The following is a 22,784-nucleotide window of genomic DNA, read 5'->3' on the forward strand; positions in this document are numbered from 1 at the left end:
TATCTATCTATCTATCTATCTATCTCCCTCTATCTATCTATCTATCTATCTATCTATCTATCTATCTCTATCTATCTATCTATCTATCTATCCGTCCCTCTATCTATCTATCTATCTATCTATCTATCCGTCCCTCTATCTATCTATCTATCTATCTATCTATCTATCTATCTATCTATCTATCTACCCGTCCCTCTATCTATCTATCTATCTATCTATCTATCTATCTACCCGTCCCTCTATCTATCTATCCATCTATCTATCCGTCCATCTATCTATCTATCTATCTATCTATCTATCTATCTATCTATCTATCTATCTATCTATCTATCTATCTATCTATCTATCTATCTAAATGCTTTCTGGGGCTGTTGCTCCATTATGACAGAAGTTAAAATCGAATGGTTTTGATGACACAGTTTTATAGGTTATTACAGTATGAATGTGACTTAAAACTACCTATCTGAAGAAAATAGCTTAAATAGCTGGTTGATTCGTCACAACTGAGGGAGACTGATTCGGTGAGTGTTTTAGGATATTTAATGAGATATTTAATGAGAAAGAATGACGTGTGAATGACTGAAAGTCAAATAAAATGTTATGATGAGTCATTTTTTTGCTCGTCTGGGGTTATGCACAGACCCACAGATCAGCGGAAATGGTTTTGAGAATGTACGCGATGCCTCTACTGTTTTATGCACTGAACGCGTGAAGGAGTTATTGAAGGATGCCTTTGTGTTTAATTCAAATGTTATTGTAACAAAGATTTTGATGCAATATTTCAGCATGTCAGTTTTAGAATGCTCTTCAGATTTTTAAACGTTCGCAAATAGAATTTTTAATTTTTAAAGACCCCCAGATTGAGAAAAACATTGCTTGAATAGATATTACCTACACATTACGGTAACTTTTGTTGAATGTAATAACCAGCTGGGTGTTGATGGATAATGGCGTTTAAACAACAGCAGAAATGCATTTTTAATTGTTGTGTGAAGGGTCAAAGATCACGTCACACTGTGTGTGTTAATGGCGCTCAAGCGTCTTAACGTCCTAATGAAACTACAAGCTCTTTAAACTCACTTGCACTGAAGAGGTTTTTGTGCTTCCTCTGTTAACTACTAGGGGGAGCAGTGGACCACACTCCTGACTTGTCCTTCTTTATGGTGTCAAATCAGAATAAATCCTGCTAAATGGGCATCATTTTTGGTGTGTCGTTATTTTATATGCTTGCTTTCTTTATAAAGCTTCCAGGGATGTCTGTACAGATCTTTAATGCAGGTAACGTGTTATTGCGCTTTAACTAATGGCCACCGGAACAAAGCCATGATTACCATCAGTGGCCATGACTTAAGTATGAGCATCAACGGTACTGTAGATCATCCTCAACTTCACATTGTGCGGCATGCAATTAACTTTATCATTTTTTAAAAAAATTCACACTTAAGCTGAAAGAGTGTTGTCTCTTAAGACTTCTACCCAACCGCGGCGCATCTGAAAGGACAGATGTGGCCGAGGCAAAAGTATTAATCCCAAACACATACCTATATAAGCCGATTTAATGACACATTTAGATTTTTAATGTCATAAAATGAGCAGGGCGTGTTAAAATGCGAGGTATGTTTTCGACAGGCGCGCGTTATAATCCTAAACGGAACAGCCGGAGCCTGATTCTTTCCCAGCTCTACAGCGCCCCCTCAATATTCCCAGCCTAAACGTGTGGCGAGAAACGGAACTGCAGCGCGCTTTAATTTATAAACTCACTTAAAACTGTCGTTTATTGTCACGTTACGTTACTAAACCTCGCTCCAGATCAAGACAACACCAAAGCAAGCCACGTGCATATCAGTCTGCGTCGGGTTATCAATAACTATGGCATGTTTTTCTGTGTATAGTAGCCTATCAAATGATTCAACCCTTGATAGTACCCTTTATATAGTTGCATGCTGTGTTATATGCTTTATGTGTTATGTGCTGTGTTTTATGTTTGTTCTGAGAATAGACATGGCTTTTTTTTGGCTCACTGGAATATCTGCACATACTTATATTATGAGGCAATAAATATTGATTTTAAGATAGCATTCTGCTGTATGTGTTGTGTGTACTAAAAGACTGGCAGTCAACATTTTGGCAATGACCTTTGCTGCAGGTGTCATCATTAATTAGGTGTTTCTCATCAACTAGCGATAAGAACCTCAATTTTACAATCAGGACCGCTCGGGCCAGTGTAAGACGATCATCCCGAACACCTTAGAAACCGCTTTGCAACATCCCAAAAACACTCAGAGCTCCTAGGCAATCATTTGTAGTGCATTAATAAGGCACTTCTAGGGTGTTCTGGGAGTGTTTTAGTGCGTTGTTGGTTTCTAGCCTGCACTGGGTGTCTTTATTGCATTGCTATGGGATTTCTAGAATTTTCCAGACGTTTTTTTAGTGTATTGCTAGAGAGTTCTGTGTGATTTAGCGATTACAGATCTCTGTGCTTTATTACAGTTAGTAGCACACCGCCTTCAAACTCATCAGCGCTTATTTTGCTCGGATATCATCGCAGCGCCGCTATATCCAGCCCCGAACAGTCGCTCATTACTTGTCTGCGCCAGCGGCCCTGCTATCCGGAAGCAGCAGAAACTCTTCTGAGGCGCTTTAAAAAAAGAGGAATGAGAAATCAAAGCACTTGAAATAGGATTAAAGCCTCTGCTGACCTACTCTAATGAACTTTATCCACTCGCAAGAGCTCTGTTCTCAGGGTACGGGGCCCGCTGATGTAAAAAAGAGAGTCCGCAGAATTAATGCAATGTAGATTCTTCTTGTTCAGCTCTAACGCTATTCAGAACTCTTAGAATCCGAATAGCATACATTTTAAAAGGTATCACAGAAAACATTATGCAATGCAGTTTTGTTTTACTTTTATTATTGCGTATTGACACTGGGGTTATTGTCACAAATGCAAAAGCCTGCTTTCCACTTTCCAATTTTCTGCACAATATATTATAACAATCACCCATTACGTTATCCAGGTCTGCACATGCTCTACATTAGTAATAATGCATCACATCTGTTGCTTTTAAAACAGGCGAGGCCAGCGTATGCCACGGAGATGGGCATCCCGTCATATAAAGACTCAGAATAAGTCTTAGCTCATGATGAAGAGCGTCAATGTCTCAAACACGAAATGATGGAGAATTGCGCTTGTCGGGTGTTTGTTATTTCCATTTCTTTATCTAACCGGTTATTCAGGTTTGTGCCGATTGAAGTCTTTAATACACGATGGCAAAAAACATTTATGAATTCGACTGGGAAGGTTTTACATGATGTGGCTGCGTTCAAGTCATTTAAACAAACCGGGTATAGAATTATTATAAATGATTTCATATTCATTGTTAATAGCATCACTTGTGACCTTATGTATCCACATGACTATGTAAATGGTAGAGAAGACCAGCTTTAGGTGGGTTAACCTACTGTCCATTTTTGTAACGGTTTAGCTGGCGACCAGCCGACTGGTACCCAAAACCCATCTAAAACCCAGACCAGCAAACAGCTTACGTTTGTTTAAGATGATTTTTTAGCAGGGTACTCTCTGCGGACCCTGATGTGGTGAAAATCTTACATTAGCTTAAACTGGTATAGGTTTTAGATGGGTTTAGCTGTCTCCAAGATGTTGGTTTTAGGAACATGTCAGCTTAAGACTGGATTAGCACGCAGAGAATGTTTACAAATTAAAGTTTTTCCTGTACAAAGTTTCATTTTGATGAAACTTTCATTTTTCACGTCTGATGAACACCACCGTACCCGACGCAACCGCAGCTCCAGCGTCTGATCAAACGTTTGATTTGCTTTTCTCTCAAACAGACTCGGGACACCGCGTGCACCGTTTCAGCCCCTTTCTAAAGACTGACAGAACCGGTGACCAATGACGCCGCGAGGATCTATTTACTCAGAACTTGTCGACCAATCCGAACGCTGCGGGGGCGGGGCGTCTGCGTCGGGAGGCGGAGACTTTGCCTCAAGTTGAGTCCCCCGTCTTCTCTAATTAAACTTTCTGAAACTTCGCGTCAGTCCGCTGTTGCTGCTCCGCCAGTGCACGCTGCCTGCCCTCTTCACGCAGACTGTTGCTCTACGATATATAACTCATAATAATGCACGGCCGTGGCTCTCTGCTGCTTTTGCTCTCTTTTGTTCTCTTTCGCGTCGGACTGAATGAAATATCAGGTAAGACCGCAGCACCTGCGATACTCCTGACAGAAATTCACCATGGTAACCAGTTTGAGGAAGATATACCGATATAGCTACAGTTATAGCTAACGGCGGAAAAGACAATAAATACAATTACAGAAGTAATCTGCGAGCTTCTACACCGCTTATTACTGTTTTGCAGTATTCGCGATAACAGCGGAAACTCCGGTTACCATGGTAATTTTTCGTCTGGTTATGTTATTTTAAACGGTGTGTTTTTCCTGCCGCTTACAAAATAGTTTCAGCCATGCTGTTTCAATTAAGACGAAATTGTTTATTTAAGAGCCATATATAGGGCTTACCACCCGGGTTACGTTTCAAGATGCTGGCCGTGTCTTAAAACCCAGTCAGCTGTCTACCTAGACAGCTTTCGTTGGGCTGCACGGGCGGGAAGAAACGCTCTGACGTCACGCGCGCTCTCTTGGCAGAGTTTATGTTACGTCACAGTGCAGAGAGGGCATGCGAGCTCATGCAACCGCATGATGCCCAAAACTGCCGTCTACTAGATAGGCACCTTACAAGGGTACAGGAGACACAATTGTAGTGAGCTTCCTAACAATTTAGGACGTGTCACGCATCTTGAGTGAGAATGCATGCGGGCTCCTGCGGGTTTTTTGATGCTATGTCTAGATAGTCAGCTTACTAGGGGCAGTAGTCACATCCTGCGGGTGGTTTTATGCCGGCCTAGACAGTTTTAGGCACATTTTGCACAGTCTTTTGTCCGAGAGCTCAGGCATGATGCAGTCTAGATAGTATATTAGTGTACAGAAGTCCCGTTCTCTGTGTAGTGGCTGCCTAACTAGACAACATTTGGGGCTTATTAGACGTTCTCATGCAGCCGTATGATGCTCAAAATTCTGTCTAGATGGTCAGCTTACTAGGGTAAAAAACCCCGTACTATTTATGTAGTAAACTGTCAAACTAGGCAGTTTTTGGGGGGCTCATGCAACGGATAATGCCTAAAAAAATGTCTTCTAGATAGTCATCTTATAAGAGTGCAAAAGTCACGTTCTTTGTGTACTTTTGGGGGAATCTTAGGCCCGACATGCTGTCTAGATAGTCATCTTACTAGGGTACAAAACCCATATTCGTTGTTTAGTAAATGTTTTGTAAGAACATTTAAAATGTTCTTGCTGAGAATGCATGCAAGTTCACGTGAACACACAATCCCCAAAATGCTGTCTAGATAGTCATCTTACTAGGGTACAAAACCCATATTCGTTGTTTAGTAAGCAGCCTAACTAGACAGTTTTGGGGGGGGTAATATAAGACACACGTTGAACATTTAAAATGTTCTTGCTGAGAATGCATGCAAGTTCACGTGAACACACAATCCCCAAAATGCCGTCTAGATAGTCTGCTTACCAGGGTACAGAAATCATCTGCTGCCCAACTGAACAGTTTTTGCATTATATTATTTTTTTTGTGGTATTCCAAGGCTCATCTTTGACTGAGAGTGGATGTAAGCTCATGGAAATGCACGATGCCTAAAATTGCTGTCTATTTCGCGTACCGCTGTAAAGTGAGCTGCCTTAAGAGACTGACTTTTTTAGCATTTTGATATCATTTAGACATAATTTTAGAGTTTACGTGAGTTCATGCAACTGTATGCCACCGTCTCAGTAGGCAGCCAGATAGTGTCCCCTCTGTACTCTGCCTTCCTAGACAGCATTTTTAAGCATTACGGGCACAAAAAAAAAAAAAAAAACAGTTGGCAAAGAGCGTATGTTACGTCACAGTGCTGAGAGAGCATGTGAGCTCATTCAACTGTCTGATGCCCAAAAATGCAGTCTAGGTAGGCAGCCTACTAGATTTTGAGTGCGTACTTGTGTTTCTGTGCAGCCGGCTACTTACCCAGTCCGCTTTAATTTTATGAACTCACATCTAAGCTTATTTTTCCTGACGCGCATCCGTCTTTAACTAACTGCAGGCAGACTTGTAAACTCAACTTATAAAACTAGGAGCTGGGCGTTTTTTCCCACAGACCTCGGAAATATCAGGAAATTAAAAATAAATAAATAAAAACCGGTAGGTCTGGGAAAGTCATGGAAATGATTCAGATCTTAAAAATGGAAGTGCTTCTAGTTCTGCTTGGCGTTTCGTCGGTGTTTGTGAACTCGGCTCGAAAGGTCATTGAAGCTGCTCTTTGGGAACCACCATGTGACTAACGCACACTTTTATTCTAACCGTGTCCGTTTTTTTTTTCTAGCGCAATCGGCCCTGTACGAGACCGATGTGGTGGTACCGCAGGAGCTGCGGCCGGACGAGGCGCACCTGCTCCAGGGAGCCTACAGGTGGAGCAGGGGTCGCAGACGAAGCTTGGACCCTCAGCTGGAGGACCACCTGTTTCTGCGGCTGCCTGCTTTCGGGAAGGAGCTTTACTTGCGGCTCCAGAGAGACGACTCTTTCCTCGCCGAGGGCTTTGTGACGGAGGAGAGGGGCGAGGAGGACAGCGTTCGGCACGAGCCTGTTCTAAGGGTCAGGCGGTGCTTCTACACCGGAGCCGTTCTTAATCACACGGACTCTTTCGCCTCATTGGATGCCTGCGGAGGACTGGTGAGTGGAGTTCAGGTTTTTTTCGGAGGTCATCGCTGCTGGGAAGACGTGATTTGTATATTCATACGCGAATATACAATCAGAAGAGAAAAATATGAAATACTATCTTGCATAGATTATATTATATATATATATATATATATATATATATATATATATATATATATATATATATATATATATATATATATATATATATATATATATATTTTTTTATATCAATTAATTATATTGTTTATATTAATTCTAGTTGTTAAAAAGTTAAGTTACATTGATCAAAAGTGCCAGTAAAGACATTTATAATGTTGCAAAATATTTTTTATTATATTTCAAATAAATGTTACATTCAATATAAATCCTTAAAAACGTTTCTACAAATATATGAAGCAGCGCAATTGGCATCTGTAGCAGATTTCTGAAGGATCGTATGAGGAATGAGGAATAAATGACAAAATAGTACATTAGAAAAGTATTTTTATTATTTTAAATTGTATTAATATTGTCACAATGTTACTGTATATACCATGTTTTTTGATCAAATAAATTCACATGGAGTAAAAAAATGCAATCTAAAAAAAAAAAAAGTACATGCTGTCATAAATAAGCACATTTATTTCTTATTCTATGCACTTTTTTGTCATAACTCATGAGTTGAGAATCACCAAAATAGGATGTTTTTTTTAAATTAGGTAGTAATGCTTTATGTAGTAGTTATTGTTCATACTTACCTTTCAGCTAATTTGATTAAACAGGCAACGGTATCCGAGGCCATGAGAACCTGCTTAAATGCAATGACTTACAATTAATACAATTTCTTCCTCTTTTATCTTTTGATTTCGAGTTGAAATGTGACATTGACGTGTGTTCGTGAGATCGGCCCGACCGCACTTTGGATGTGTGCTGGTTATTTGACTTTGTGGTTGTGAGCATTCCAGGCCCACCCATGGGAGAGGGGCTGTGTTTGTTTGAGAAAGACTTTCCCTGACTCTGGTCCCATTACGATCATTCCATCCTTCAAACTTCCTTTGAATGGCTGTGGTAAAAGCCATCAATCAAACGGCTGAGAGACAAATGGCACTCCATTATCGCAAGCTGCCCGATTGGGTCTTCTGCCTCGTCTTTGGCGGACCTCGGCCAAGGTTCGTGATCTTCGCTGTCTCCTGCCCAACCTTACTGATACGACTCTTCGGGTTAATGGACGACTAGTTGGCCACCCCGACTCATCGCTCTTTAGGCTGGCTCTGTGGAAAATGAGCTCATCGTTGTTGCGAAGGTTCTGCCCACATGTGGCGGGGAGGTTCTTGACACCTAAAGTGAGACTGACAGCGAGCAGATGTGGGGCTCTCCGCGGCTGTGCAGATGAGCTGAAGATCAGCTGGGGGTTTAACGAGCCCCGTCTGACGTGTGTGTGTGTGTGTGTGTGTGTGTGACGCACAAGTCTCAGTCGCCACGGGTCATCTATAAGCAAGGAAATACTTCAGTTAAGTCACCTTTAGTTCCATAGCTCTTCGTACAATACAGCTTGTGCATCTTTAATGTAATTAACAATGCAGATTCAACTGTAGTTATATATTTTTAGCACAAGCCGGTTAATTAATCAATTCAGCAATAAGGAGCTATAGAAAAGACGGCAATGATATTCATTATTCAGCTCGAGTCAGTTCATTGTTGAACCGGTTCAACAGAAGATGAAGCTGCTCTCGTCATGCTTAATGTAGTTTCTTGTGGATACTCGTATTTTTAGATACTTTTTCATTGTTGAGTTAAGTATATATACATTTATATTATAAAAAGTATATTTAGGAGTTTTCAGAATTTCGTTTTTTCATTTTTTTTTCATTTTTTCAGTTTTCAAGATCCTATTTTAATGGTTTAATTGAATTTTAGTTACCAAAAAACCTATTTATAAGTAACTGAAGTTAATTCAAGTAATTGAAGTTACATGAATATTGTGTGCAATTTGCCAACAATGTATTTATTCAATGTTTAACAAAAAGTAATTAAATCCATTTATTTTGCCCCCAATTCTATGTTTTTGTTATAATATTTCTGGATTGATTCCGTTTTAATAATCCAAAACCATGTACGTTGATTTCTTAAAATAGGGCCCGAATGGAATGCTTTATTCGGAAACTCTGTGTTGTCCGTTTGAATTTTCTGCGTTTATGATTTGATGCCTTTTTGTTATCAAAAACAGTGGTAAGTCACATTAACGGTGTAGATAATCTTTTAAAGCGTAAATGAAAATTTGACAATGAAGTGACCCGATGTGGCTCCCGGTGCATTTCTGAAAATGAAGTTCATGTAGAGTTTCCTGATGTCGATTCTAGCGTCTTGTGTGTTTTGAGTTCGCTCATTCACGCAGAGACATCTCTCTCTACTTTAATATTTGCAGACACTAGTTCATTTGATTGAGCCTTGCCTCTGATCCAGAATTTGTTGAATTCCATGACATTTTGGGTTATACTGTAAATTCCACTCTTTACGACTGGATTACCAGATTTTTTCCTATTTCTTTTGCATCATGGAAATCATATTTGCTGTCACCGTTACAGTTAAAGTTTGTTGAATAGGATTGCCTTCTCCATGAAGAATGCATCTGATGCTAATGTTGATTTTGCGTGAGCTCAGTAGGTTTCGGGACAGCGCCCTTCAGATCAGCAAGGAGTCTAATTCTACTAACCTCTACTTAGTAAGCTTGTTTAAACAATGTTGAAGTTGGAGAGGACCAGAACAAGATCTTCCTGCCTGTTAATGTCATTTCAGACGCTTTTTACGGCTCGATCGTTCCTCAGAGTGCAGCCATATGTAACTGTACTTTGTTTAACCTGGTTCATGCGGGGTTTGCCTGTACATGTTGTGATGAAAGCGTGTGTTTTACAGCCTCTGTGGGCAACTTCCTGTCAGCACTCCCATGTTCTCCTCCTCCTCCAGCGCCCGAGGCTCTATGCACATCTCCCTCACCTCCATCCATGTGCATTTTCCGCTCTTTTTTTCTCCAGTGAAAGTCTGCGCAGATGCAGCGTCAATCCAGACTGATCGCTGTCATCGGATTTGATGTTTTTCAGGTCTTGGCAACAAGAGATAAATTATTCTCACATTTCACATCTTAGTGCCCTTGAAGCCACGAGGGGCGTCACAGTCAGATGGAGGGGAAGCAAGGCTAACGTACAGTATATGTGAGATCCTCAGAGGGGCGCGTGATGAACGATCCTGGGTGTGCTGTCAGAGGAAACACATCGGCTTCCTTCTGGACCTCATCGTCTGAGATTCTGCTCAAAATCTTGAAGGAACAGTTCACCCAAAATTATGGCGTTATTTACTGTTCAGCAGCAGTTCAAAGTAATTAAAAAAAACGCCACAAATCTGCTCCATATGACTTACATTTTAGTCTGTTTCTCACACAGAGCTGACTTCAGAAGACTTGAAATATAGATACGCGTGGATTATTTATAGTGCTTTAATATTATTACAATTTTTTAGAAATGTGGCTTTATCACTACAGATTTAAATTTAAATTAAGTTTTAAATATATCTATCAACACATAATAACTGTAGGCACAATACACACATACATTGTTTAAAAGAAAAACTTTGTGTGTAATCATTGCCCAGCACAACTTAAATGAAAATAAAAATAACTGACTAAATATAAATAACATATATATATATATATATATATATATATATATATATATATATATATATATAGTAGTGTGTGTGTGTGTGTGTGTGTGTACACACACACACACACACACACACACACACACACATTTATATTATAATATATGTATATATATGATTAAGCATGATTAATTGCATCCAAAATGAAAATTTTGTTTACGTAATATATGTGTGCACTGTGTATATTCAAAAGCAGCTATTGAAAAACATGCTTTTAAAGAAATATGACTTGCTTTTATAATATCTTACTGGTCAGTTCTTAGCATTCAGAACATTATTTCAACATTCTTGCCTAGCTTGAAAGTTACAAATGCTATCCAGATAAAGGCTTTCTTATCCGTCATTGATTGTTCCACCTCATGTGTTTTCTCTCAGACTGGCCTGGTTCAGACAGGAGAGGAAAGACTGTTTATCGAGCCAGTGGGCCAGGCCGTGGATTCCTTCTCTGGCTGGGAGCACCGAGTGATCCGGGAAAAGCATTCTTCATCGGACGGACCTGCTACTGCTGAAGACAGCGGCCCGAAATTCTGCCAAACCATCCAAGGTGAGACAATCTTTGCGCTGAAATGTGGTGGGCTTAACCGTGTCAAGTGTGGCAAGCCCATTGATTTAGAGGTCACTTTAGTTCAGGATCGGAGCGCTTCGGGATTTAATTTGGTCAAATTATAGGTCCAAGTGGGAAAAGTGGTCAATTTATGCAGTAATTCATATATGCTGTGGAATATCTGCCCTGCTTAACCTCTATTTCATCCAGAGTATTCGGCCAATCACGACGCAACGGATAGTTGGCCAATCAGAGCACACTTCGCTTATTCAGAATGATGAGCTTTGTACAAATCAAGTCGTTTCAGGGGGCGGGGCTTAGAGGAGTAACAATAGTGTACAGTATGTTGAAAAGAATGTGTTTTTTGCACCTTAAACCGCATTGCGTTACACCAAATACACCAAATAATGTCCTTTTTAGCATCATACGACCCCTTTCAATCAAGTGACAAATAAACACTGTGCCAAAATGCTGTCGATGTAGAGTTTTTAGATTGGATACACAACTATAAGATGACCCCGGAGTTGGAAGTTTAATCAAAACATTTTAGAAGTCCATTGCTTTTGCTTCTAACTGTAGTGTGATTAGTTGCATTTTACGATTTCTCTCGGATCAAACCTGCGCACCTCTTTTGGGTCACGACCCAGCAATCGTGAAGCGCTGCGCTCCGGGAGTCTGTTATCATAATCTCACGCTCAGATTCTAACATGAACCCCCATCTTCCTCTCTCCTCCAGGACCCCTTAAGATTCAGGAGTTGTCAAGTCCGTAAATCAAGTGTTTCATAGCAGCGTTTATGACTCAGTGTAACTCTTTGATGTCTTCATCCTCTTAACAGCGCTGAAAGACGGTGGGAGAGAGAAAGCTCAGCTGTTTTGTTCTTTAATGCCTTTTTATCGCGCTGGTAAACGGTGGTAAACTCCTGTTGGAGCGTGCTGCTTTGCTGTTGAAATACTACCAGAAAGAAAGCAAAAATTCTGTTGGCCTGCTCACGTACATTAATAATGCCGTGCATATTTTCCAGCCCCTTGGGCCTTTCTTTGCCAGGATTAGGGATTTTTCTTGCCGAAAGGAATTCGCTTATTTGAAAGCGGCCTCGGAGGCTCTGAGCACCTCCAGCGCTCCAGCAGGTTTTCATATTCCGGGGCAGGAAGTTTTGTCTAAGCATATTGCATTATTGGATTTGTAGTTTACCCTTTGAAATGAAGATGCAATTATCCAAAAATCCTGGGTTTGTGTATCCATGTGTGTGGATATATACAATCCTAGAGTCCAACCAAAACAATTTATGGTATTTCCAGTTGTATGCTACACTAGTTTGTGGCTGATTGCAGACTCGGAGTGCCCTTGAACCCTTTGCTCCTTTTTTTTCCTTTTGACTTTGTGCACTATGAATATTACATAACCCGAAGATGAGAAGACCACCGGCACGCTTGACAAGTAGATTTTTTCCATATGCCAATATCTGGGAATTTAAGTAACCCAAACCACTTCTCAAAGTGGGGAAAAAAAACAGGAATTGGAAACAAAAGAAAGGTTGGTGGTGGGTATAGAGTTTGTGTGTTTCAGGCATGCGGTCGAACCCCAGCGATCTTGTCTTTGCCGTAAAAAAGCTCCAGGTGCGTTAGCGATTCTGTTTCCCCCAGCACCTGGTGTCTGCGAGTCAGTCAGTCAGGCGAAGGACCAATAGGCGAAAAAAGTGCCAGATTTGGGGGGAAAATTCTTTCCTCTGCACTCATGTCTGTCGGAGGCCTTTCAGCGGGCCTGCCAGAGTCTTCTCTCTTATTTCCCACCAGTGTTATGGAAGCTGCTTCGAAACCTAAGCTTGCCAAGCTACAAGCTGCTCATAATTTAAAGTAGTTCAAATACAGTCAAGCTGCCCTTTTGATAAAGTAGTCTGTTCCACCAACGGTGTGATTTTCAGTAAAATGCGCTGTTATTGTGGTCGGAATTAAGTCGATTTTATTCTTAGGTGAGAAGGATTGAGGTTTGCAAAGTATTTTATCAGGCGTTTTTCTTTAATAAATGGTGAATAAAGGGATTGAAAAATGTCGGATAACATTGTGAAGGAATAAGGCAGGATTGATCAGTAATGTGTAAAAACATAGTATGCTGAACTACCTAGGAAGGATTAAAAGATGTAGAATTTGTGCTTTTAAATATTTATAAACTGCAATATTTTAGTAATGTGCATATTCTTAAGCAACTAGTTAATAGTCAGAACTGGTCCCTAAGCTGAAGTTTTTTTTTTTTTTTTTTTTTAATTAAATAGAAAGTTTAAAAGAACAGCATTTATTATTTATGTATAAAGAAAAATATTTTGTGAATGTCTTTACTGTCCTTTTTTAATGAATTACGTGCATCCTTGTTGAACAAGTATTTATTTCATTCAGAAATGAAAATATCTTACTGACACCACACTTTTGAATCACAATGTATATATTGAATGAACGGAGTTTCAGTTAAAATGTTTAGACAAACTGACTGCTTAAATAAATCAGACTTTCCTTGCTATTATTGATTGATAGAGAGATTTCTCATTAGTGTCTTGTGTGACACAAAAAATCTTCACTGAAAGAGTTTCACTGCTCTGCTGCTTCTTGAAAGCTAGTGGTTTGCTAGTAGTAGTAGTAAACAGAAGTGCTGTCATGCAATTGATAATGTACTCAAGCTAGTCACATCCTGACTTTTAGTTAGTCTCTTCCCAATATTTCAGCCCTCCACCACCTCTTCCTGTTGAAAAGCTCAAAGCAGTTGAGTGAGAAAAGTTGAGCATTGCTTCCCCTCAATAACTCCACCCCAAAAACCAAACCAAACCATTCCTAGAGGAGAATACTCACCGAGACAGACCTTAAATCCATTAAACTTCAAGTGCCCCTCTCGGGCATGCATACACACACACACACACACACACACGCTGTCTGAATGCATAAGACAGATCAAGTTGCATGGTGGTGGCGGCAGGAGTGCGGAAAAGCTGCCGGTTTTCCTCAATGCTTCCTGCTCCGTCCCACTGAAATATGATTCTGGCAAAACGCACTTAGCACTTCTAATCGGCCCATGTAATCTGCGGAGCCGTGCGTCCCTTGATCCGTTCTGCCCACACCGGCACGCCAGGAAGCTCAGGTTCGGCACAAACAGACGCCTCGCTTCATTCTTCATGTCGGTACGTTCCTGTCGCGAGTAGGGTTGAAGAGGATCAAGTATCCAGATTGAGAGGAGGGAACGCCGGTCTGGGACCAGACAAGAAAGACCGATCTGAGCCGAGAGGAAACAACGTGTGAAATTCACAGGGTTGATCCAAGAGGAGCGCTTGATTGATGCGTACGGCACATTCGCACTGAACTCTGAGAGTGGGACGACCGAGGAGGGGCGGCTTAGCGACTAGCTTGGCGTCTGGAGAGAACAGAATCTACCCAAAACGATAATGACTGATCGTTATTTAGGCGGTGCATTTAACCAAAGCGACTTGCAGTGTATTTGTTACAGGGAGAAGCACACGATGGTAAAAGCTCTTGCCCTTTTGGTTAGCCAGATTGTTGGTGTAATTGTAGAAAATGGGTGCTTTCACACCTGGCCCGTGTTTCGGAACCTGGCACATAGCTTTGTTCGTTTGGGTTTGAAACCGTGTCAAAACAATCGGTCCGAGTTCGCCAGATCGAGGTGGTCTCGGCTCGATTGAAAACGAACTCTGGAGCGGTTCAGATGTACTCCGAAAGCAATCTGACCCAACGGACCAACGAATCAGGCTACTTCACGGTGCATGATTGGTAATTACATAAGTTCTGTGAAAGACGTTAGCTTTGGTTTTTGGCTAATACCTCAGAATGAACCTGTGAATGTCTGTGGGTGAGTACGTATTTCCTTTCTAAATCAAAGCGCACTTTTTCATTTAGAAAAAATAATAAAAAGCAATAAAAAGCAACACAAATAATAATAATAATAATCCCTGTTTCAGAACAAAGCAGTCTACAGGTGTGAAAATACCCTCAAGCCCTGTTTACACCAAGAACGATAACTATAAAGATAATAATATTAACGTTTACACCAGCGAAACATTCTAAACACACATATTCAATGTTTATATCGTTCATCAGCTGGAAAAAAAACGCTCTGGAAATGATTCCAACGATATAGTTTCTCTATGCCTTTATTGTTGTAGTTGTGGCGTGGACTCTGCTGTTCTTTAATATAGAGAAAGATTTTTATCACTATATCTTTATCGTTATCGTGCTTGGTGTAAACGAGCCTTAGCACCTTGTCCTAACTACATGTGATGTGACAAGATTTTTATTGCATGTCGCTGTTGTTTTGCTTTTAATTACGACACTGAAATGCAAAACCTATGTATATAGCTTTAATGAACACTTAATTAAAAATGAGAATTGATGTTGTCTTTGCAACTTACTGACAATAAGTTACATTATAAAAAAAAAAGATAACTGAAAATAATACCACAATAATAGTCTATAAATATGCTGAAATAACACTGCCATTCCACCCATATTAAATGCATAAAGAGTTCAAATGAACTCTGAGCCATGTTTCTACATGTAAGTACATATAAGCACACTTTACATGCTCTAGCCAAGCCACAAGGTCATTTTTTTCTTTAACCGCTAGGTTATACCACCTTTTAAAGGAATAGTGCACTCAAAAGGTAAATCATACTCTCTTGTGTATTTTCTTTCTTCTTTGAAACTTGAAAGTAGATGGTAGACAGAACCTCAGAGGTTCTGTTTTAAATATGAGCTAAATGGATGGTAATTTATACTGTCAAGGTTCAAACACTATTCTACTCTCGCGTCCCGCAGAGAAATGGTTAAAGGGGTCGTTTACACTGAATGCATCCGAAAAATGCAAGACGCAGTGCGCTGGAATGGTTTTAAAGAAAATGCAGCGCTGTGCTTGAGGGTCTTGTGACGTGATGCAATAACAGTGCCTCCTCTGCTATGTTGCTATCAAATAAAACAGTTGCCATGCCAACTGCTACTGTTAAAGGGCTGTTAAAGTCGATATGATTATTTAGGGTTTTCATGAAAAGTCTATAACATATAGACAGCTATAACACAGCATTTTTATCAGCATATTCTCTTCAAAACGAAGGTAACTGTAATTCTCTGCATCTTCAGTGGCTCAGATGTCGAGAGTAAATGACGACTGCTATGTTCATTGTTACATCCAACAGCAAAAAGCCCCAATTGCTTAATTGAAGACATCTTGTCTTTCAACGCAAGTCGCCGTAATCCACACAAAGGTGGACTGATAACAAATCACTCAGGGTTGGTCTAAGGAAAGATGGTCTTGTCAATCAGTTTTCGTGCGGAGAAGTGGCCTGTGCAGAACTACATCATACGACAATCTCAGAACTGCCTGAATTGAGAAAGGGGATTTTAAACAACTGGGTGGCTTTTTATAATTCTAGGATGGATGTGTACAAACACAGCAAACCCACATTTATGTTCAAGCTACTTTTTGCCTCCGATGAACCCTTTAACTAAAGCTTGCAACACTAGCCCCGCCTCTGGTGTCTTTTTATTGGTCCATTGTTTTGGAACTGACATTGAGTGGCATTGCACATAAAAGTTGAAATTCCTTTAACTCACATAGATGGAGGGTGAACCAACTTCACGATAAGGCTAAAAGCAGCCAAATGTATTAAACAACATAAACTCTTCTCTTTAGGCAAGAACCAGACTTTGGCGTCATTAAGGCCAAAAAATGGCCAAATTTGTTTTTAACAATTACAGTTTAATAAAAGCATTTCCTTTACACGGTTACTCAAACAGCGAATAAATTATATATAGAAAGTGGCATTATCAATAACTTTTGATCCATCTCGAATTTAAAGAAAAAAACTAAATTATTGTTATAATCACTGTAGCTGTATACACTGTGAAATGAATCACTTGTACATACATCAGCGTTTTGTTGTTTATAATGAGAGAATTCGCAAGAGCCTGGAATTGAGACGGAGAACGGGCGCCCTCGACAAAACCGATGAGGCTCAGCGATGACTCTTCTGAACACTTCTGATTGGCCATTGCATTCCTGATCTCAACAGAATTGTGTGTAATTGGTTAAAACACCTAACAAATCTTAATTTAATGCCGCGATCTACACTGCCTATTCATATTCACTTTGTTAGTAACAGATGTAATATTCAAATTAATTTGTTTGGGCAGGGACATTGTTAGGATATTGAAGGCTAAACCTTGCCCAGCTTGACAGATGCTCCGCCTGCATTGACATGGCATACTCTATACGAGATGCCGCAAACGATGCAAGATGCGAGATGCCGGCACAACAGTCATACACATCTGTCTAGTGTGCTTACATAGAAAAAGGACAAGCAGCACATTGCTGTGGAAAAACACATTCTGTGTGAACAGCACCAAAGAATGACGTGAATAATGACAGAATAATGAATACATTTATTCCAGTTTCATGCAGCATCAAGTTGAGGGTATTTTTAATTCTTGACCCCAGAACTCGGACCAGTCATTGGTCATTTTACTGTTTTATGAACCGTACGCTTCAATCTCAACACAACATTGAATCCGAGTTGTTAAGGTCACATTACTGATGACTAATTCAGACAAAATATTTTTAAAGAAGAACTATAAAACCAGCCTACTGTAAGTGGCATGGACTATAATCAAATTTGGCACAAGAGTAAGTTTTAAGATGTTTTTTTTATAGGAAACAGTAATTGTCTCCTCTGGACTTTCTGAAGGAATCTTAACAAAATCTTTTGCAAATACCATAGAAAATGGTCAGAGATCTCAATATGAAATCAAACATTTATCATCACATTTCTGGAATAATTTGACAACTCTACACTCCGCTCTTGGCTCATTTGTATATATTTCTATTATAAGCCATTCTAGGAGAAACCCCCGAGTCACAGTGCATACTTAACTCCATGGAGAACGCTGTTAAAGTCTAATGAGCTGAGGAAGAGCAAAAATGTTTTCCAGACCATCATCTTTCAGCTGCTCTGCTATATAGAAAAAAGCATTTTTCTTCTACCTACCTATTTGATGGCCCTTGCGCAGCATGTAAGACTGCACACACACACAGATTGAGCAGGTGTGGGTATGCGGTTTATGTTTCCCCTTCAGCACAGGAGTATTATTTATAGCCAACCACATCGTTTTCACCATTATGGCCCCTCACAAAGCTTCAGGGGCCTGACTGAGAGATTTATCTGCAGTTCTACACGAATATTAATTGAATTTTGGAAGGGACACATCAGTGTCATGACCTAAAATCAGGTTAAATGTTGTGGCCAGTTGAAGTGAGCCATTATAAACCAAAGCCAAAAGTAGCAATGATCAAGACTAATGATCAACAAGATGATGTTATTAACAAATGGGACAGTTGAAGGAATAGTTCAGCCAAAAATCATTTACTCATCCTACATGTTGTTCCAAACAACTATGGAGGCTCTTTTTAGTGCAATCCATTGGAATGTTTGATCTCCTTTTTGTATTTATGTATTCTAAAATTGTATTTTTTTTATCCCTATTAGAAAGCTGTAATATGTACACTACTGTTTATGGTTGGTAAGAGAAAAAAATGTTTTTGAAAGAAGTGCAAAAACGCATTTCTTTGTTGTTTACAACCTAATTGTTTTCTATTTGAATATGTTTAAAATGTAATTTATTTCTTTGATGCAAGGCTGAACTTTCAGCATCATCACTCCAGTCTCACGATCCTTCCGATATCATTCTAATATGCTGCTTTTATGATAATCAATTTGGAAAACATTGTGCTACTTCATTTAAGACATTTAGATCGTTACAATAGTGCTTTTTTATGTTATTTTCTCATGGAAAAGTCTTTTGTAACATTGCAATTTATTTAATGCCACTTTTTGATTAATTATACGCATCCTTGGTTTATAATAATATAATTTTCAAAAGTAGTCACTGTAGACAGTTATTCCAAACAAGCCATTATCTTTGCAATTTCAATGTTTATTGTCATTTTATCGACGGCAGTTTTTCATTTTCCCCACTAGCATTTAAAAAACATCTAATAATTGGAATATAATTATTTAGTGAACGCATGGTTGTATTACACATACTACATGAATAAATAATCTTTAGCACATGTGCAATTATTGGAGTGCCCAAGGAGTTTGGGCTCCCCGAGCTCAGTCTGGTTCTTCTCAGGGGTTTTCTCCCTCTTCATCTAAACATCTTATGGAGGTTTTTCCTTTGGCTGCTCACTGGGACCTGTTGGGCTTAATGCATGACAAAAGCACAATACAAATCAAATATGACTTGATATGGCTATTATAGAGTCCGCAAGGCTTTTGGACTGCATTTGTCATTTTTGGGCCCTTGACAGCCCCAGTTTCCAGTGACTCTGCTAAACTTTGTTCCACAGAAGATCGAATGACATCAGGCTGAGTAAACAGTGATTAAACTCATTTTTGCACGTGCTGTTCCTTTAAGACTTCAGAAGAATCACCTGAGTCGGCCGAACAGGTCCTTTGTTATTACAGCTCTAAATGGCAGTTTTGCGATCGCTTCCTGACCGTTAATGCTGGTTTGTTGCTACTCATTACTTGTTTTATGATCGTTTCCGTCTGCAGGAATTATTGCTTTTATCAGCGCATTGTTAGAAAGCGTGTGATTTTCAGCGTCGTTCGTGGTAAAGCCCAAGGCGCCATTAGTTTCCATTGTCTCCCGTCGGATGTGCCTGAAAACAGCTGAGAATGGAAAAAATGCTTGCTCCGCAAAAAGAGCGTGTCACATTAGCACCATATGTTGTGTTAGTCATTTATAAACGTGCGCACACTCACAAGAACACATTTCCTAAACACCTGTAAACATACAGCAGAGACCCCCATCAGAGGGACCCCCATCAGAGAAAAAAATAGTCCACTTGCACTCAACAAACACATTTTGTTTTATACGTTTACAAATTATTTACTATATACTGTAGCTTCCAATACATAGTACATAAATGCTGTAGAACATGTATGTACTCAGTATGGTCTACTCTTTTCTGTTGATTGCAGTGCTATGAAATGAGATACTGAAGCTCTGGATCAAAGCATTTGCTGTAAGTGTCTTCTGTGTACAAAAGTAACAAGCAACATTTTTTTCTTTTTTTTTTATGAAATAGCTTGAAGACGTGCAATGGATTTCAACAGAACATCGTGTACATCTTTAAATGCCATCTTTTAGCAATTTGGGAACTTTTAAGGACAAATTGGAGGGTTTGTGCAACCCAGCAAACAAACCCAAACTGGACTCCAGATGGTGGAAAACCAGCTTTCGATACAACATCCTAAACTTGATTCTTCAGAAAACTTTTGCTAATTGACTTTTTGACTTGACTTCTTTGCTTTTTCCAGAGGTAATGGATCATCAGATTTCTGAGCATGTTTACAGGTGCTTTCAGGAAACACACACACACACACACACACACGCTCGTGAAACCAGACTACAGACTCGCTGACGGGTTTGTGAAAGGATCAGTTGCCAGCCATTAGCCTTTCAAATCCACATGGTGTGAAGTAAAAATAAAAATAAATAATTTTACTTCCGTAATCTGGCATATACAGTTATCATACTGCAAAAATTGTTTCAAATACTAAGTCTTCTTTTCTGAAAAAATAAAATAAAATAAATAATAATAGTAAAAAAATTAATTAGTTGCATAAAACAAGTAAAAAAATATGTCAGTGTGCTAAGAAAATTACCTTGCCCTTCAATTGAATTGAATTGAATTATTTTTGTACTTGTTTCTTGTTTTTACTGAAATTGGGTAGAAAACTAAAGTATATGAGTAATGTATGAGTGATGTGTGTGTATATATATATATATATATATATATATATATATATATATATATATATATATATATATATATATATATATATATATATATATATATATAATAGCACCTTTGGATGAATCAAAATAGCACAAGAAACATGTTGATTTTAACATCATTACTGTCTTCGCTCTTCTGGTCAGGTCTAGCGTCTGGTGGACATTTAAAGCTCTGTCAAAGGTTTGGACTGAAGTGAAGCTGTTGCCTTTGTTATGATCAGGTCTAATTGTGCACACATACAACATATGCGTTGCAATTCTGAGGACAGCAGTATTTATTTAGAGCCAAAATGTGTCCCCTGCCCAGAGCCGACAGCAGATGCAGTCAAATATCGTGCTTTATAAGCGTAATGTTTGAAGAGTTGCTCTCTGTTTGCTGTTGATTTGTTTATCTGCTCCAGGAAACTGCTTGTCCTGATCAATCTCGGTGTGTTTGTATACATATGTATGTCTCTCTGAGTAACAAAGACCACGTTTTTGAACGATTGCAGGTTTGATAAATACATGAAACATAACCTCTCTTACTGCACAAGCTGGAATTTGATCATAACGCTTACAGCATTCATGTGCGCTATAGCTCAAAAGTTATAAACATTACAAAAATTTAAGCGACGGTAAAGAAGGTATTTATAGCGTTACAAAAGATTGATATTTTAAGAAATACCGCACTTCATTTTAATCGGAAAAGTTGGAAAAGATGGTGAAATATTAAATATAAATATGTTTTTAACTAATAATGAGAAATGTTTCTCCAGCAGCAGATCAACATATTAAAATGATTTCTAAAGGATCACGTGACATTGGGATATTAAGCAAAGATATTTAGTAAAATTTCTACCGTGAATATACTAAAATGTAATTTTTGCAAGTAATATGTATTGCATATTTTCTTAGTATTTCGATTTTTTTTTTTTTTTTTTTTTTTTTTTTGTGCCTTCAGATGGCAGATTTTAAATAGCTGTATCTCGGCCAAATATGGTCTTATCCCAACAAACCTATATCAATGGAAATCATATTTATTCATCTCTCAGATGACGTATAAATCTCAATTATTTTCTCAATTGTGGTCGCGGGTCACATATTTTATAATATTCTTAACTCTATGCGATCAAATAAATGCAGCCTTTAAGCATGAGATCATGTTTTCAAAAACGTATCAAACCAAACTTTTGAATATTATTGTACGGTGTTTCTCAGTTTTCGTTTGTGCATTCGTGTGTCCTCAGATAAGAAAAAGGAGAAAAGGTCAAGAGGAGCCGAGGAGGTGCGAGGCAGGAGGAACGCCATCAGGCTGAGCAGGGAGTACACGGTGGAGACGGTGGTGGTGGCTGATGCTAACATGGTGCAGTATCACGGAGCCGAGGCCGCCCAGCGCTTCCTGCTCACCGTCATGAACATGGTGAGTCTCATACCCTGGCCGAACCCCTCGGTCGGCGTCCTGAAAAAGACAGAACCACTGTACCATGAGCTCTCTGAGGTTGGGATCTGTGCTCTCAAATAGTTTCTTGTTTTAGATTCTAAAAAGATTTGGATTTTACCCAGAAGTAAAAATGACGTATGAAATAGTACTGTAGTCGGAATAATCTAAATATTACCAAATGGAACAATTTGTTGTTTTTTTTCCTCACTAAAAGGCTAAAGAAGAACGAGCAACAGTTTTGTGTGCAACGTTTTTTTCAGTTCATTAGAAATTTGACTCACACTTTAGTTTAAAGGCCAGTTCTCACTATGACTTTTGCCTCGGTAAACTCCTAATTCGCAGCTTAAAGCGGCCGTGTTTTCGTTTTTTTGAAAATGCGTAACGGCTCTAAGTGAAGGAAAACATCCTGCGAGGTTTTTAAAGTCATTGTCTCTCAAAAGTAAGAGTCGACTCTGAATCCTCGAAACGAGTCGTTTTTAAAACGCTCCGAGATG

The 22,784-nt window shown here is 39.2% G+C and overlaps 1 protein-coding gene across 4 annotated transcripts in view; it reads left to right on the forward strand.

The window, feature by feature from the left end:
* The first annotated feature begins 4,055 nt into the window (after window positions 1-4,055).
* adamts17 (ADAM metallopeptidase with thrombospondin type 1 motif, 17) overlaps window positions 4,056-22,784 on the forward strand; it is a 107,983-nt gene continuing 89,254 nt past the window's right edge. For all 4 annotated transcript variants that reach the window (XR_006251337.1, XM_043244082.1, XM_043244079.1 and 1 more), the window contains exons 1-4: window positions 4,056-4,209; window positions 6,443-6,789; window positions 10,849-11,017; window positions 22,097-22,269. Coding sequence is in view for 3 of the 4 variants with exons in the window: in XM_043244082.1 (XP_043100017.1) it covers window positions 4,137-4,209; window positions 6,443-6,789; window positions 10,849-11,017; window positions 22,097-22,269 (762 nt within the window). In the remaining variant the exon portion in view is untranslated. The remainder of the gene's footprint in view (window positions 4,210-6,442; window positions 6,790-10,848; window positions 11,018-22,096; window positions 22,270-22,784) is intronic.

The sequence above is a fragment of the Puntigrus tetrazona genome, chromosome 7, assembly GCF_018831695.1.
Source record: "Puntigrus tetrazona isolate hp1 chromosome 7, ASM1883169v1, whole genome shotgun sequence".
Taxonomy (NCBI): domain Eukaryota; kingdom Metazoa; phylum Chordata; class Actinopteri; order Cypriniformes; family Cyprinidae; genus Puntigrus; species Puntigrus tetrazona.